The 17681-nt window shown below is 44.7% G+C and overlaps 1 protein-coding gene across 8 annotated transcripts in view; it reads right to left on the reverse strand.

Moving 5' to 3' along the window:
- The window catches only part of ATXN7 (ataxin 7), a 158720-nt gene that overhangs the window by 98838 nt on the left and 42201 nt on the right, over positions 1–17681 (reverse strand). For 5 of the 8 annotated variants that reach the window (XM_066351937.1, XM_066351939.1, XM_066351934.1 and 2 more), the window contains 2 exons: positions 5798–6124; positions 5503–5571 (listed from right to left, as the gene is read on the reverse strand). In XM_066351937.1, the coding sequence (XP_066208034.1) occupies positions 5503–5571; positions 5798–6113 (385 nt within the window). In that variant the 5' untranslated portion in view covers positions 6114–6124. Of the gene's footprint in view, positions 1–5502; positions 5572–5797; positions 6125–6470; positions 6608–17681 lie in introns of those variants that run through there. The other 3 variants (XM_066351940.1, XM_066351943.1, XM_066351936.1) reach the window with 2 other exon arrangements.

Below are 17681 nucleotides of genomic sequence, written 5' to 3' on the forward strand. Positions count from 1 at the left end.
CGCTTTATCCACTGCGCCACCACAGGTCAGACTGGATAGGTGCCTTCTTAAACAAAACCTTTTCTCCATATATTTCTTTCTAGCCTAACATACGTCTTCAATATTGAATAACCTTCTGGTTTAAGAATAGATTTTACTACTTTAAAGATGCTTCCTCTCAAAACAGTAAGTTCAAGAAGTACTAGAATCATATTCTGTAGAATGAGTTTCCCTTTGTTAACTAAGGAACCCATCAGAACAAGGATAGCAAACTTGTTCATTCAAGAGCCAGACAGTCCGTTTTGGGATGGTCTCTGTCCTATGGGGGCAGCAGCCATAGGCAATAAGCAATTGAACGGACGTGGCTATGTTCCAATGAAACATGACTTATGGACACAGACATTTGAATTTCATATTTTTCACACCTCAGAAAATAATCATCTTCTTCTGAATTTTTATTTCAACCATGCAACAATGTAATAACTTTTCTTAGCTAGCCTGCAGGCGGGATTGGGCCCAGACTATAGTCTACATCAAAATGGCAAAGGTGCCACAATCAGAAGAAAGGCTTCTGCTACAGCAGTGTCTCTAGGTCTCCAGGGGAGCTTTGACTCTTGGGTTAGTGCAGACTGTACAAGTAGAGAATTACCTACAGGAACTGTCAGCAAGCATGCTACCCCCTCACTGTAGACCTTCGCTCAACCAGGTGAGCATCAAATGTGGGCAATATGCAACAGAATCACCTGAGTATCTCTTAAATGTGTATTAATTTGACAGATGCAGTGAATGTGGATCTTGCTGACTCCTGTCTGAGGCTGTTTCCAACTCCACTTGCAATGCGGGCAGACTATAAGCACTGTCACCACTGAACCCTCATGCACCCACCAAGGAGATCAGAGCGGCAGCCTGGCTTGCCCCGAAAGGTGCGGAGCACTTTAAGGCTCCAGCTGTTTGTAGCAGACAAGCTTCAGTTCATGGAAACATACAAAAGAAAACTTAAAGAAATGATATGTCTGGGATGTGCTTTAAACTCATTCAGTGTAGGGAGCTGGGCAGAGATGGAACCAGACCGGGCCGGGACTCGGCTGCTTAGGCTGTATGGTGGGTACAAGGAAGCCGCTCATCCAAGGACTTTATCTACTTGTGTATATTTCAAATTCTCCACACAGAACAAAGCTGGAGGGAAAACATGAGAGAAACCCTAGAGAAAAATAAAAATGCTCTTAACTTCAGGGGGAGGGTTTTATGCCTATAATGTAGTTCCCTTAATAGTACTTCACCCAAACAACTATTTGTGTTAACTATAAAATACTTTTTAATATAAGAAAGAGGTAGTAGTGTTATGTGAACTGTGTTGATAGAGGCTACCTACACCTCCTTAGCCTGTCTTTCTCTCTAACCTTCACTGACTGTGGGTGCCAACCAGTCTCTTTCCCATCTTGCACTAGGTTCAACTATGTCTCTGTTTTTATGACAAAAAAATCACCTGTCCTTAAGTATGGACCTCATCCCGGGCTGCCACCCTTGCCTAAATATGGGAGATAAAAGGTGATGTCCTGTCTGCACTCTTTTTGGAAAGTGTAGATGGAGTGATAACCTCAGGCCAGAGAGCAACAGGCTGTGCTGAGACAGCCCCTGGCCTCCCTGGGGACATACAGCGCATCTCTCCAGGAGCAGGTTTCCTTCTTGTTGTGTCCAGTCATATACAGTGGAAAATTGGTCACTTTAACCCCTCATCTTCTTTGAGTGACTCAGTTCAATCTTCTTTATAGTCCAATTAATTTGTTTTGGGAGGCAAATATTTACTGAACACAAAAGTATGCTGGAGCTAAATACAGGGTGGGGCAAAAGTAGGTTTACAGCTGTGAGTATTCCACACACAAAATTTATTTTTGTATTGTATTTCTTATTGTATTATTTTTTCATATGAACAACTGCAAACCTTCTTTTGCCCCAGCCTGTACATGTCAATCAGCCATGTCTCTCTCCTCTGGGAGCTCACACTTTAATGAAAAGACATCACGTAATACATGCTTTCACACGGAGGACAGGTAGAGTGTTTGGAGAAAGGAAATGGACAGGCTACTTTGATATTATACAACAGGCTTAAGAAAGTTAGGGATGGCATCCCAAACAAAATGTTTTTTATGTTATTTTCCAATTACACTGTTGACTCCCACAGGGACACCATAGTTTTTTTAGACTGCCATGAAATTAAGGCATTTAATGGTTTCATTTTTAAAGTCTCCCTATATGTTCAGGCAAAATATGGAAACCTAATCAAGTTACTCAGCAATTTCATCTAAGCATAATTTTGTGAACTCTAGAATTTCACAGATCATCCAGCAAAAAGGTAATTCATCTTCTGAGTTTGGTCATTTAAAAGAAGTCGCATGGCCTGACCAGGCGGTGGCGCAGTGGATAGAGCATCGGACTGGGATGCTGAGGACCCAGGTTCGAGACCCAGAGGTTGCCAGCTTGAGTGCAGGCTCAGCTGGTTTGAGCAAAAGCTCACCAGCTTGGAGTCAAGGTCAATGGCTTGAGCAAGGGGTTACTTGGTCTGCTGAAGGCCCGTGGTCAAGGCACATATGAGAAAGCAATTAATGAACAACTAAGGTGTTGCAATGCGCAACAAAAAACTAATGATTGATGCTTCTCATCTCTCCGTTCCTGTCTGTCTGTCCCTGTCTATCCCTCTCTCTGACTCTGTTTCTGTAAAAATAATAATAATAATAAAAATAAAGAAATTAAAAGAAGTTGCATGTATTACCAATCTTTTCCATCAAAATCAACTGTGCAATCAACAAATGCTACAAATTAAAGAAGAAAAACAATAAGGCAATAAAAGTATGCGATGCAGATGAAAAAGCAGCCTGACCTCTAAGATGTAACTGAAATTTACCCTGACATTTGCCTGTCTATGCTAAACCACAAATAATCTCACGTCTGCATAAACCAGTAATTCCAACCTCTCCCACAGCATTAACTGCTAAGCAGTCTTGCCATGAGGAAATTGGCCAAAATAAGTGACAAGAGGAAAAAGAGAGAAAAGAAAAAAAGACAGGGCTCTGAGGTTAGCAGTTTTGAATTTGGGGGGTAGAGAATGTGAAGCTTCCTTGAGAATCCAAGACACGTTGTGGTCATCTGTCCTAGAAAGCAGGCATACATACTGTTCTACATACAATTCCAGGAGCACTATGAGCTCCTGAAGCCCACTCAAGCGCTGGGTTAAAAACCCCTGACCTAGATAAATATCGAATTAGGAAATCAGGTCTCAGATTATCAGCAGCTGAAAGAGCTAAAAGAAGGATGTAGATTTTGAGTACATTACCTAATTTAATTTCAACCCCTACAACAACCTTAGGAAGTAGGTATTATCATCTCTTTTAACAAAGAGGGAAAGCTAGATTTTAAGACGGGAAATAACTATTTCATGATTAATCGATGCCCGCATCCTCCACCAAAAAAAAAAAAAAGAAAAAGAAAAAGAAAAAAACAAACACATCTTCCTCTCACATTCAGGCCCTACATCATGAGCTAGAGGGGAATTCAATAAGTCTAGTTCATAGGAAATAATCATAATCAAAGAAAAGGGATAACTGTCTAATTTTTTTGATACATCTAAAATGTATTTTCATTTCTTAAGCAAAAACAAAAAGTCCACTGCGTGAATGCTGAACCTTCTCATGTTTAGATTTTTAAAATGCACCTAGAAAATCCAGTCAAAAATGAATCAAAAACTGACACAGAATTCAAAACATCAGACTCTACTCCAAACAAGAAGGCAGAGTTTCAGATACGCTGGCCACTTTGGCATTCCCTGAATGGTTAGAGCAGTTTTTAAAAACGGCACCCCCCTAACAATCACTAATAAATTGATAGATCAGAAGCACATACAACCAAATCTATTACCCCTTTGTGCATCAAGAAGGTATTTAAGAGGTCTTAAATCTTCATGGTAAGACCTGCTAATGAATATGTCCCAGCAGAAAATAACAAATACAATAGAAACTGGGTCCAGGCCATTAAATTAATGGTGTCTCAGTCCAGACCTAGTTGCCCAGTGAAACACTAATACACTTACTCATCCTCTACAGGGAAATCACCCATAATCAGCATGCTGTTTTCACACAGATTTAGAAATTTTTAGGAGAAACGTATCCACTTCCAGAGAAAGAAAACCAAGAACAGGAGCAGGTCAGGTCCTCTAAAGGTCTACTCCAACTGCTTCCTATGAGAGTTGCCACCTAGTGATTTTAATTTTTTAAGCCCAGGCAAGCTGCCAATTCAACACTAAAACCGGACTAACAACTGACTTTTCCTATTGCAACATCACCAGCAAGTCCTGTGCTTTCCCTCTTTCCTTTGCTTGCAAACAGCAATTCTCATTTTCAAAATCAACTAATTTGCTCTATAATGTGTTCCAATTGGAAACTCTCAAAGAACTACCAACGGAATTGGTAGTTCTCCTAGTGCCAAGAGGCTAACAAGTAGCCAATTCACAAAACCAAAACAGTGAATGTGAAGAAAAAAATGCACTAAAAACAATAAACGTGAAGACAGTAACAGTGGGCCAACTCTAGCCTTTAATATGCTCCACTTGCCAAAGTTCTACCTATTCTTGGGTCCTGGACAATAACTATGCCAGAAAAAAAAAAATGGCTACACATGAGAAATAAAATTGCATAGTGGAATATAAACTCAATCATTCGGATACCAAATTTCACTCAAGGACTTGAAATGAACCCGAAGTTGACTGGCCTCCAGAAGTCCTTTTGGAACAGTGTCCTCAGGTCTGGCACAGGCATAAATTAGACAGCAAACGTGACTTTTCAAAGAAAAAGAAAATCTGAAGGAAAGTCTGACAGTTTAGATAGGTGACCTTTCATTGGGAGGCACACCTTTAGCTACAGATATTTTCCTAGCCTAGAGTATCCTTCTATCAAACAATTTTATTAAAAACTGGCCAATAATTAGACTATGATTTCCCTTTCAGGGACATGCATCTCACAAACAAATCTGACCAACCCACTCCTCGGTGTGATGATCCTATTGAACCTTTGTAACTTAAATTCCATAATAAGGCTACACAGGTAAAGCGTCTTTTTCGAAGTTCAAAATTCATATTGATTTCCAGCAGAAAATTGCAGGTGGCAAGGTTTCCTTTCTCAAAGCATTTAAGGAAATGCTTTCGGAAGCGGAGAATTCCTTCCTCCACTGGGGTTTCTCCACAAGGGAATCAAACCTGAACTCACAGCAGGTGCCCAGCGCTCATCACTGGGCACACTTCACCGAGCCAGGCCTCCACTGGAGGGTTCCAGAACGCTCCCCATCACAGGAAGCCCCCGAAAACTAGATTTTCCAAACTCTCCATCCATCTTCCTGCTTCTTCTTCCTCCTCCAGCTGTATCCTCACGCGGCGGGGAGGAGTGGGTAAGGTGGACGCGAGTTCCCTGCCCCGGTAAAGCCGGCAAGGAAACTTCCCCGGGGCTTGCACAAACTCCTTCAGGGGACTGGACTCACCTTCGCGACAGAGCCCCATGACTTCGCGGGTTTTCCCAAACTCCTTGAAACTTTCGTCCAATTCCGTCCCTAGGAGATACACACACACAGGAGGAGGGGAGAGGCAGGTCAGTGGCCAGGAGTGTGACGCAGGCTCACGCACGCACGGAGTAGGTGCGGGCACCGCTCCTTACCCAGCCGAGCGATGGCATCTCTGACCCCCGAGGGGGCTGGTCACGGACCGGGGAGGGGAGGAGAGACGGGCCGAGGGCAGGGGAGCGGGGGGCGTGGGAAAGAGGAGGGCGTGGACACTCACCGTCCTTCCCAGGAAGTTTGGAAGCCTCGACCCACAGATTCCACGACTGTCCCAACATCGCTTCGGGACTGGGCAAGGGCCTGCGCTCCCCGACAGTCGCCATTGCGGAGGCGGCCGAGGTGGAGGCGGCGCCGGGGCCGCCGTCCTCCGGCCGTAGGCGCCGCGGCGGCGGGTGCTGCTGCTGTTGCCGCTGGGGCTGTTGCGGCTGCTGCTGTGGCTGCGGCGGCTGCTGCCGGGCGGCCACGGCCGCTGCTCCGCCCGCCGCCGCCGCTCGGCGCGGCTCCCCCCTGACGTCATCCACGGCCCGCTCCGACATTCTTTCCGCTCCTACAATGTAACAAAAAAGGGGGAAAAAGAGTCGCGCGGAGGCCGCTTTTAAGGAGGCGCCGGGGAGTTCCGGCGGCGTGCGCGGCCCGCGGGCCGGGTGGGGCGCGCTGACAGCGCCCCCGGCCGCGCGGCCCGCCTCCTCCCGCGCCACCCCCCGCCCCGGGCGCAAAGTCCGCGGCGCGGGCTCGCTTTCGCTTTCGCCTCCCGCGGCCCTCGGGGGAGGGAACGAGCCCCGGCGGCCCGCCACCGCGGCGCAGGCTCTGCTGTCCGCCTCTGCCGCCAGACCGGCGCGGAGGCCGGCGCCCGCAGGGGTCCCGGCCCCGCGCCCCAAAGGCCCGAAACACACTGCTGGCCCTCGGCTGCCCACCCTGAGGCCGCGTGCATCCCCGGCCCCGGCCCAGCGGCCCCGTTCCTTCCTTCCGTCCGCGCGTCCGTCCCAGCGGCGGCACCCGGCCGGCTCCCTTAAGCCGAGGCGCCTCCCGCCGCCTCCTCCCCCTCGCCGGTCCCTCCCTCTCAGCTCGCTCAGGCTAAGTTTGCACGTCAAGCCCCCGGAGTGGAGCCAGGGCGAAGTCGGAAACGCAGCCACCTAGGGAGTAGCCGGGCGGCCGACCCCGCGGCCTGGCCGAGAGTCATCGCCGTCGGGCTCTCCCGCCCAGGGGTCCGGACGGTGGGTGGGGGGGTGGGGGGTGCAGGGAGCACTAAACTCCCCGCTCGTGGGCGGCCGCGCAGCTGTCAAAAGCATGAATGGGAAGCCGCCGCCGCCGAGCGGACGCCTGGCGTGCAGGGAAACACTGGCCTGCAAGGAAATGCGGCCCAGGTGACGTTCCAGGTGTCTGCCGGTGGCCCACCACTGGAGGTCACAGCGTGCGCCTGGGGGACTTGAACTGTTAGCCCAGTAAAGAGGAGACCATGAAATCAGTGTAAGATGGGGTGCAGGAGAGAGAGACCGAGGCGAATCCGTTGACATTTTCTGGAGATACTACCCTAAATTTCTCTTATTTCCCTTTCTATTGCTTTCAGCCCCCCACCCTATCACCCAAAATCTTTTAATTTAAAAACATGATTCATTAATAATTAGAGTTATTAGTCTCTACCTCTTTGCTTAGCCAGGGATGGCACCCAGGCAACGTATGATATATACAGCATTCCTAGAAAATGTGTTTAGAAGATACTGTTTTCTGATAGATTTAGTTCACTAAATTAAGCACTGACCCACAAAACTTAACAACCCTCCCAACCACATACACACAAAGCCCAAAGCTCTGCTTCAGGGAGAAGTAAAGACAGTAAAAGGCTACTTAATGAACAAGAGCATATGAAGATGTGAAAATCCGAAACCTGAGACAAACAAGGATTTGGTCATGTTCCACATGGCTGTAATATCAGCACTCCTGTGACAGTGTGTCTGGGCTGCTTGCTCACAGGCCCTTTCTCTAGGTAGGGTTAATTCATGTTTTGTTGGGGGTTTTTTTGTTGTTTTTTTTCCCTTTATCTAGGACATCTGGTGTGATAGAGGTGGCCAACTTCTCTGTTAAAGAAACGAAGTCCAACTTACAGAAACATAAAAATGTTTAAATAAGAGTAAAAATTAGTAAGGAAATGTTATATTGCACCTAAACTCAACACAGGGCTCTTGTGAACAGAATTTGTTTTAAATTTTAGGTTCAAACTGTAAAAGCTTAGAGAAAATTACATGTTCGTTTATTTTATTTTAAAAAGATTTAAAAATAAGGGTGTCAATATTTTCTGGATTGCTTGTAAACAGAAGTTTCAAAAAGTGAACTATGAAAAAAAAAGTGAAGTATGGATGTTCCCTGTCTTTATCTAACAAGTAGTAAAAACAAAATAACCAAAAATAATGGAAACAATTGAAATTCTAAAGCTATTACCTAGTAAGACTACCAATAAAAAAGAAAATGCATGAGTAAAACATACTTGCCTTGGGTAACACTAGGGTTCCTAACTCAGGACCTCAATCTTGAATGTCCCTAATACACAGACTTAATTTTTCATTCTTCCAAAATCACAGAAAAACTGTAAAATTATGTAAGAACATTCAATGGCTGTTTTCCTAGAGTAAAATAGTTTATGTATTATACCAAATTCTGTAATTCTACACTTAAGATAATTGAAAATTAGAATTTGAGTGGCATTTGGAGCTGCCATTAAAAAGAAAAGCTTAAGGCCACCCAACTATTATGGACTCCACAGGGAGCCTGTCTACTGATAAACCCTTCTGAACCCTGAGAGTACAGGGTGAGAAGGAAAATAAGGGGAACAATGGCAAACATGAAGTACAACCCCACTTCCTCAAGACACTGCTTGATTTCTCCCTTTTTACATGTGAAAAGAACTTCAAAATTCACCAATATGATATCTAGCCAATGGGGATCAACATGGCAATTTATGTAATACTTCAACTACTGTCCTTATCCCTGCTTGCTAACTTTTTTCCCCCTCCAAAGTTTTTGATTGGTTTAATAAAAGAAAACACAACAGGGCTAAAAATTAAAAAAAATACTAAGTATCCTGTTAGCATTGTGGTAGTTATGAAAAAAAATTATTACTAACAGCGGTTATCAATTATTGAGCACCTACTAGCATTGCCACTGGTACTTTACTGCATCATCTCAATATTTACAAAAGGGTAACGGAGAAGTTGTATTACTTAAGTTTTGCAGGTAAGGAAGATGAAGGAGGGCTCTAGAGCAAGTCCCAATGAATTCTTTCTGGGTTCATATACGTACTGGCTCTTCCACTTGAAAGCTGTGTAACCTGAGCAAGTTACCTAACTTATCTCTACCACAGTTTCAAGTCAGGATGCGTCTGAGGATTACATGAAAAGATTTTTTAAAAAGCACTTGGTATTACATTTAATACAAAATAAACACCATAAATAAGTGTCCTATATCACACCAAAGAAATTCAGATCAAATCTTATCTGAGAAATTTATTATCAAGTTGAAGATGTGGAATTTATTACCAAGTGGAGAATGGCAGGCAATCCCTGACTTCTTTCCACCAATCTCTTCTGCACCAGCTAATACACTTAACCACTCTCTTCGTCTAGAAACCCTACTTTTCTAGATCAGGCAGTTTCTGATATCCAGAGTTAGTCTGGGTTTCCTAAAGTTTTGAATGAGTCACCAACAAAAATCAAAACTACTAGCTGGCCTGACAAGGCGGTGGCGCAGTGGATAGAGCGTTGGACTGGGATGCTGAAGACCCAGGTTCGAGACCCCGAGGTTGCCAGCTTGAGCGCGGGCTCATCTGGTTTGAGCAAAATCCCACCAGCTTGAACTCAAGGTCACTGGCTCCAGCAAGGGGTTACTCAGTCTGCTGTAGGCCCGCGGTCAAGGCACATATGAGAAAGCAATCAATGAACAACTAAGGTGTTGCAACGCACAATGAAAAACTAATGATTGATGCTTCTCATCTCTCTCCATTCCTGTCTGTCTGTCTGTCCCTGTCTATCCCTCTCTCTGACTCACTCTCTGTATGTAAAAAACAAAACAAACAGGCCCTGGCTGGTTGGCTCAGCGGTAGAGCGTCGGCCTGGCGTGCGGGGGACCTGGGTTCGATTCCTGGCCAGGGCACATAGGAGAAGCACCATTTGCTTCTCCACCCCCCCCCTCCTTCCTCTCTGTCTCTCTCTTCCCCTCCTGCAGCGAGGCTCCATTGGAGCAAAGATGGCCCGGGCGCTGGGGATGGCTCCTTGGCCTCTGCCCCAGGCGCTAGAGTGGCTCTGGTCGCGGCAGAGCGACGCCCCAGATGGGCAGAGCATCGCCCCTGGTGGGCGTGCCAGGTGGATCCCGGTCAGGCGCATGCGGGAGTCTGTCTGACTGTCTCTCCCCGTTTCCAGCTTCAGAAAAAAACAAACAAACAAAAAAACTACTAGCTGAGGAAGAACAGTGCTCTGATACTGAAATTTGAGCAACATTTTATTTTTTATATATTGATTTGAGAGAGAAATATTGCTTTTGTTGTTCAATTTATTCATGCATTAATTGGTTGATTCCTGTATGTGCCCAGACTGAGGATTGAACCTGCAACCTTGGTGAATCAGGAGGACACTCCAACCAACTGAGCTACCCAGCCAGGGCCTACTTTGGCAATTTTTAAAAAGTGTTCTTTACACAAAGGGCACTGTCTATAAACAAGTACAACAGAAACCTAAACGTGGTTTTATCTACCAGGCCATAAGAAAGAACCTGATGACTTCTTACCTGAATACCCCTCCTCTATACTAAAAAATATAAGAAGAAAGATCTAGTATAATTTTTATTCACGTAATGTAGTATTTTAATATAGCAGTGTGCCTTGCATACAATCAATCAGTCTTCCTGTCTGCACTCCTGAGGATCTTCAGGATCTGTCCGTACAGGTAAGTGGTATGTTTTATAAGGTTTGAGCAATGAGGATTGAAGTTATCAAATGGTTCCTGATTGCCTACCACATACCACCCACTCTGCTAGGCACCAGGGTGAACACAATATACGCATTTCGTTGAGGACATGACAAGAGCAAGGAGTAGGGGGAAACATTTAATTCATCAAAATACTCTTATGGAAAAAGATGTAACCACCAATTAGATTGTTTGTGGCTTAAGAACTGGGCCGTCAGAAGTGAAGTGCTGCCAGGTTCTGAGCATGTCATCCTGTCTAGGGATGGATTTAAAATATAGCCTTACTTCACCATCCAAATTTAGGGATGTTCCCAGGAGTGCCAAGGGTAACAAGGTCTCTCTTAACAAGAATGATTCTTTGCACAACAGATTCACTTATAAAATGCTTTGTTCAAACACCAAAAGCATCACTAAGCAAAAAAAAAAAAAAAGTTGATCTTTCCAGTTTTTAAATCCAGGTTAATATAAAATGGCTGAAATTTTCTTAAAAATTTCTAAGATGCAAGAACCCACACAACCAGCCCTTTTATTGAAATAAATAAACAAACAAACAAACAAACAAACACTGGTCCCAATACAACATTTTAATAAACTTGAAAACCAGCATACTTAGATTTATATGTTTACAGTATATTTATCTGTACAAATTACAGGGTCAGTAACAGATATTCTCCATTATTAATCCCCAAGGACTGCCTTCATTTGAGTAACAAGAAACTCAGATAAACTGAATTAGAAATGTGTTGGCGCCCTGGCCGGTTGGCTCAGCGGTAGAGCGTCGGCCTAGCGTGCGGAGGACCCGGGTTCGATTCCCGGCCAGGGCACATAGGAGAAGCGCCCATTTGCTTCTCCACCCCTCCGCCGCGCTTTCCTCTCTGTCTCTCTCTTCCCCTCCCGCAGCCAAGGCTCCATTGGAGCAAAGATGGCCCGGGCGCTGGGGATGGCTCTGTGGCCTCTGCCCCAGGCGCTAGAGTGGCTCTGGTCGCAACATGGCGACGCCCAGGATGGGCAGAGCGTCGCCCCATGGTGGGCGTGTGGATCCCGGTCGGGCGCATGCGGGAGTCTGTCTGACTGTCTCTCCCTGTTTCCAGCTTCAGAAAAACGCAAAAAAAAAAAAAAAAAAAAAAAAAGAAATGTGTTGGCTTTGGTTTTATTTCCTCCTAAAATGGGCTGAGCCTGTGTTTGTATCCTTGCTCTCTCCTCTGCCCACACCTCTTTCTTCCTTCTCCAGACAGAAGAACCAAGCTCTCCTCTGTACACGGGGTACACGGAAGGCAAGGCCCTCCTTAACTGTGCTCCTTGTATTGAAATATATGCCTGCCAGACTGTTGTGAATGCATCAGTATTCTAGTAGGGGGAGAACAGTAGAAGAAGGAAATTGAATTCATCAGCTCAGAGGCTGGAATTGCTGACAATCAAGTGCAAAATTGTGAATAATATGAGTAGCTGCAAAAGTGGAGACTTAAAGATGAGGGTAATTGTCTCTTTAAAACATGTGCATGTATTCATTCTCTATACTGTATCTTTTACCTAAAGTGCCAAGCTTTGAAGTTTTAGTTTTCTTAATCACATGTGTGTAGCTACATACAAATTCTCCCCCCCCAAAAAATAAACCATTCACCAGTGATAGAAAACGTTTGGAAAGAGAGAAACTTAAAAATACACACATAAAATGAAAAAAGAAAAGAAAAAAGAATACACACACAAAATGTAATAAATTGTAACTTTAAACTGAATAATGCCCACATGTTTCTAGAAATTTAATACCAGCCTATATTTTATTAACTACTGACAAGCTTGATTTAAAATCTTCGTTGAAAGCCTTCAGGTAAAGTAGTTTTTTTAAAAAAAAAAAGAAAGAAAGGATTAAGTTATAGAATAGGAATGGAAAGTTGGACCGACATTTGGCTATAAAGACAGGTTGACTGTTTTGAGTTCTAGTGCACTGCCTCAAATACAATAAGGTGCAAAATTAAATGCCTGTTAAAAATAATTCCTTATGTCACCCTTTGTACAGATACAGACTTCAGGAAGTGACTGTAAATATCACTTCTGATGTGCACAGCAGTTATAGCATGGGCTCTAGAGCTAATCTTGTCAGGTTGCATCCCAATTCTACAATTTACTAGCTGTATAACTCTAGGGGAATAATTTAACTTCTCTGGGCCTGTTTTCCCATCTGTAAATGAGTGAAACAGACTTAATGAGCATATTAAGAAAGTTAATAGTGCAAAAGCACCCTGTGTTAGCTGCTATTAGTGCCATGCCTCTGTCACATAGAGAGCCCCAATTCTAATCTACCCCTGTTACACACCAGATCAGTCTCGCAGCATGAAGCATGGCATTAGTTATGTCAGTCCTTGCACTGACACTTCTGGGGGCTCCCCAATAACCACTGAATTCAATAAAACTTCTCTCTTAGCTCCTAAGGGGTGCTCCAGCCCAATGCCACATGTAAGTGTTCCCTCTAGCAGGCACTCTACAGTCCAGCCCAAATGGCCACTCATAGCTTCAGGGATGTTCCTCACTCCAGCTCCCAGCTCCCGAGCCTTTGTTCGTACAGGTCTCTCCACCTACAATACTTTCTTTTCCTTGGCTGAAACCTCACTGTTCAATCAAGTCCCTCGGCAAACTCTATTTCTTTTCTTTTCTTTCTTTTTTAAAATTTATTGATATCAATGAGAGAGGAGGAAGAGACAAAGGAAGAGAGAGAGGGAGAGACAGAGGAGGGAGGAGAAAAAGGGAGAGAGGGAGGGAGAGAGAGAGAGAGAGAGAGAGAGAGAGAGAGAGAGAGAAACATTGGCTGTTCCTGTATGTGCCCTGATCAGGGATCAAACTGGCAACCTCTAACCTTCAGGATGATGCTCTAACCAACCAAGGTAACTGGCCAGGGCACAAAGTCTATTTCTTTTCCAAAATCTTTCCTGATCCTTTGCACTAAGCACATAGAAACTCATCCCCACCCCTAAATCATAGGACTTCATGAATTGGGGTTAAAAGTAAGTACATGCCTGGCCTGTGGTGGTGCAGTAGATAGAGCACAGACCTGGAACACTGGTGCTGAGGTCTCTGGGTCAAAACTCTGGGCTTGCTGGGTAAAGGCACATATAACAAGCAAGCAATGAACAGCTAAAGTGAAGAAACTATGAGTTGATACTTCTTGTTCCCCTTCCCCCTTCTTTCTGTAAATTCAATATATAAAATCTTAAGAAATAAAAGAGTATATACATGTTCAGAAATCAAGACTGAGATATACGCTTATTCTCCCAGGGATCAATAGTTTGCATTCCCAACACAAGGATGTCAATTGGAACTTGGAACTCATTTCCCCACAAACCGTAAGATCTGTATAGGGCAGGTCCCCATGCTGGTCCACAAAACGTACGAGGGCTGAAACCTCAGCTAACAGTGCAGGCGTGTTGGTACAAGAGGGAAGGAACTATAATACACTGATCTTCCCTCCCACTCTCCTCAGCAATATTCCATCTCTAAACACAATCATAGGTCAAGCAAACATCCCCCCCCAAAAGGAAAAATAATCCAATTTTCAAAATGGACAAAAGATCTCAATAGGTACTTCTCCAAAGAAGGTAATACAAATGACCAACAAGCAAATGAAAAGATGCTCAAACACCATTTGTTATAGAGAAGTACAGATCAAAGCTTCAATGAGATATCACTACACAACCAACATGATGACTGTGAAGTAAATAAAAACAAACAAAAGCAGAAAATGACAAGTGTTGGTAAGGATGTGGAGGAATTTAAATCCTTAATCCTTATACATTGCTGTTAGAAATGTAAAATGGTACAGCCTCTGTGGAAAACACTTTGGTAGTTGCTCAAGATTAAACACAGAATCACCATATGATTCAACAATTCCACTTCGAGGTATATACTCAAAAGAACTGAAAGGAGGGACTCAAAGAGACACATATACACCAATGTTCCTAACAGCATTCTTCACAATAGCCAAAAGGTGGAAACAACCCGAATGTCCATCAACTGATGAATAGATTAATAAATGTGATGTGTGTGTGTGTGTGTGTGTGTGTGTATTCAGTGAGAGAGAGAAAGACAGACAAACAGACAGGCAGACAGGAAGGGAGAGAGATGAGAGGCATCAACTCATAGTTGCAGCACCTTAGTTGTTCATTGATTGCTTTCTCATATGTGCCTTGACCATGGGGCTCCAGCACAGTAAGTGACCCCTTGCTCAAGCCAGTAACCTTGGGCTCAAGCCAGTGACCATGGGGTCATGTCTATGATCCCATGCTCAAGCCAGCGACCCTACACTCAAGCTGGTGATCCCACATTCAAGCAGGCAACCTCAGGGTTTCGAACTCAGCTCCTCAGCATCCCAGGCTGATGCTCTACCCACTGTGCCACTGCCTGGTCAGGCTCCACATGCATTTTTTAAAAAATGAGATAGAATTCACATAACATAAAATATATCATTTTAACAATTTTAAAGTGTACAACTTAGTGACATTTAATATATTCACAATGTGGTATATAACCATTATCACTATTTGATTCTAGAACACTTTCATCACCCCAAAAGGAAACCCAGTACCCATTAAACAGTTACTCACCATCTCCCATCCCTCCACCAGTCCCTAGAAGTTATTTCTGTCTTCTATCTCAAAGTATTTGCCTATTTTGGATATTTCACATAATTGAAATAATACAATATGTAGACTTTTGTGTCTGGCTTCCTCAGTTAGCATAATGTTTTTGAGGCTCATCTAGGTTGAAGCATATAGCTATAATTTCTCTTACAGCTGAATAATATTCTACTATGTGAATATACCCCAATTTTTAATTTTTTATTTCTTTTATCCGTTTATCAGTTGACTGACATTTGAGTTATTTCCACCTTTTGGCTATTGTGAATAGAATAGTTTCATGCCATTACTTTTCCCTTACTTCAGTTTCATGTGCTAATCAACATCAAACTTTCATATGAGCTTCAAATCAACTCTTACCCTCCCCAACTTAGCCTGGCCCAAAGTCCAAAGCCTTCTCTAAATTCCTTAACCACTTCTGTACCCAAGGTAGCAAACTGTCAACACATGGCAGAATCCCACAGACTTATTTAGGTTAACTTAAATTGTTTGCTTTTCTTAAATTATCACTAACACTGAAAACTCAAGGAAAATCCTTCAAGTCAAGATTTCAGTTCCCTTAAAAATCTAGGTCTGGCAACATCATCATCTCTTGCCTGGGCTATTGCAATAACCACAGATTAGCTGGTCTCACTGCTTTTACCCTTGCCCCCACCCCCACCCACACCCCCAATCTATCTCAATATAGTACCTACAATGGTTTCATTCAAAAAGAAGTCAAAGGCCCTGGCCAGTTGGCTCAGTGGTAGAGCGTCGGCCTGGCGTGCGGGAGTCCCAGGTTCGATTCCCGGCCAGGGCACACAGGAGAAGTGCCCATCTGCTTCTCCACCCTTCCCCCTCTCCTTGTCTCTCTCTTCCCTCCTGCAGCCAAGGCTCCATTGGAGCAAAGTTGGCCCGGGTGCTGAGGATGGCTCCGTGGCCTCTGCCTCAGGTGCTAGAATGGCTCTGATTGCAGCAGAGCAACGCCCCAGATGGGCAGAGCATCGCCCCCTGGTGGGCATGCCAGGTGGATCCCGGTTGGGTGCATGCGGGAGTCTGTCTGACTGCCTCCCCGTTTCCAACTTCAGAAAAATACAAAAAAAAAAAAAGAACTCAAACAGGCTACAGAAACACAGTTCTCAGCCTCTAGCATCTCAGACAGGAACTTCCCTCTCTGCAGGCTGACTTCTGGGCAAAACCCACTAATAGAAGTAAACTGGCTTGGGAAAACAAATTGCCAATCCAGATGTTCCTAAGGTTCACAGTAACTGTTACTTTTTTTTTTTTAAAGATTCTTTTCTTTTTTTTTTTTTTTTTTTTAATTTTTTATTTATTCATTTTAGAGAGGAGAGGGAGAGACAGAGAGAGAGAAAGAGAAGAGACAGAGAGAGAGAAGGGGGGAGGAGCTGGAAGCATCAACTCCCATATGTGCCTTGACCAGGCAAGCCCAGGGTTTCGATCCGGCGACCTCAGCATTTCCAGGTCGATGCTTTATCCACTGCGCCACCACAGGTCAGGCCACTGTTACCTTTAATGCTCAAATAATAACCCTTGAGCTCCCACCCTGTAGGATGCCCCTCCCCAAGGAATATTTGCTCTAGTTTATTAAACAAATACTACATGGAGGCACTGGAAAAAAAAAAGTCAGGCTTGGCTGGTGGAGGCACAGTGGACAAAGTGTGGACCTGGGACACTGAGGTCCCAGGTTGGAAACCTCAAGCCTCAAGGTTACCAGCTTGAGCATGGGATCATCAACATGATCCCATGGCAGCTGGCTTGAGCCCGAAGGTCGCTAGCTTAAAGCCCAAGTTTGCTGGCTTCAGCCCAAGGTCACTGGCTCAACTGGAGCCCCCCAGTGAAGGCACATAGGAGAAGCAATCGATGAAGAACTAAAGTGCCACAACTATGAGTTGATGCTCTCATCTCTCTCCTTGTCTCTCTCTCTTGCTTAAAAAAAAAAAAATCAGATCAAGCATCTCCTCCACTCACATTCCAGTGGCCTCCCACTTCTTCCAAAGTACAAGCCAAGGACTGGATTGCCTATGAGGTAGCACACACTGATCTTGTGCCTGTCTGACATTATTTTCTACCACTTTCCTGCCAGCTCACTCAGCTCTGGCCTTCTCCTTCCATTGCTTGGACGACGCCAAGGCAGGCTTCTGCTGTCGGCCTTTGCACTGGACGTCCACTCTAACCCCAGAAAGCTCAGTGGCCTTTGCACTGGACGTCCACTCTAACCCCAGACAGCTCAGTGGCCTTTGTACTGGACGTCCACTCTAACCCCAGACAGCTCAGTGGCCTTTGTACTGGACGTCCACTCTAACCCCAGACAGCTCAGTGGCCTTTGCAATGGACGTCCACTCTAACCCCAGACAGCTCAGTGGCCTTTGCACTGGACGTCCACTCTAACCCCAGACAGCTCAGTGGCCTTTGCACTGGATGTCCACTCTAACCCCAGACAGCTCAGTGGCCTTTGCACTGGACGGCCACTCTAACCCCAGCCAGCTCAGTGGCCTTTGTACTGGACGTCCACTCTAACCCCAGC

Source organism: Saccopteryx leptura, chromosome 10 (genome assembly GCF_036850995.1).
Source record: "Saccopteryx leptura isolate mSacLep1 chromosome 10, mSacLep1_pri_phased_curated, whole genome shotgun sequence".
NCBI lineage: Eukaryota > Metazoa > Chordata > Mammalia > Chiroptera > Emballonuridae > Saccopteryx > Saccopteryx leptura.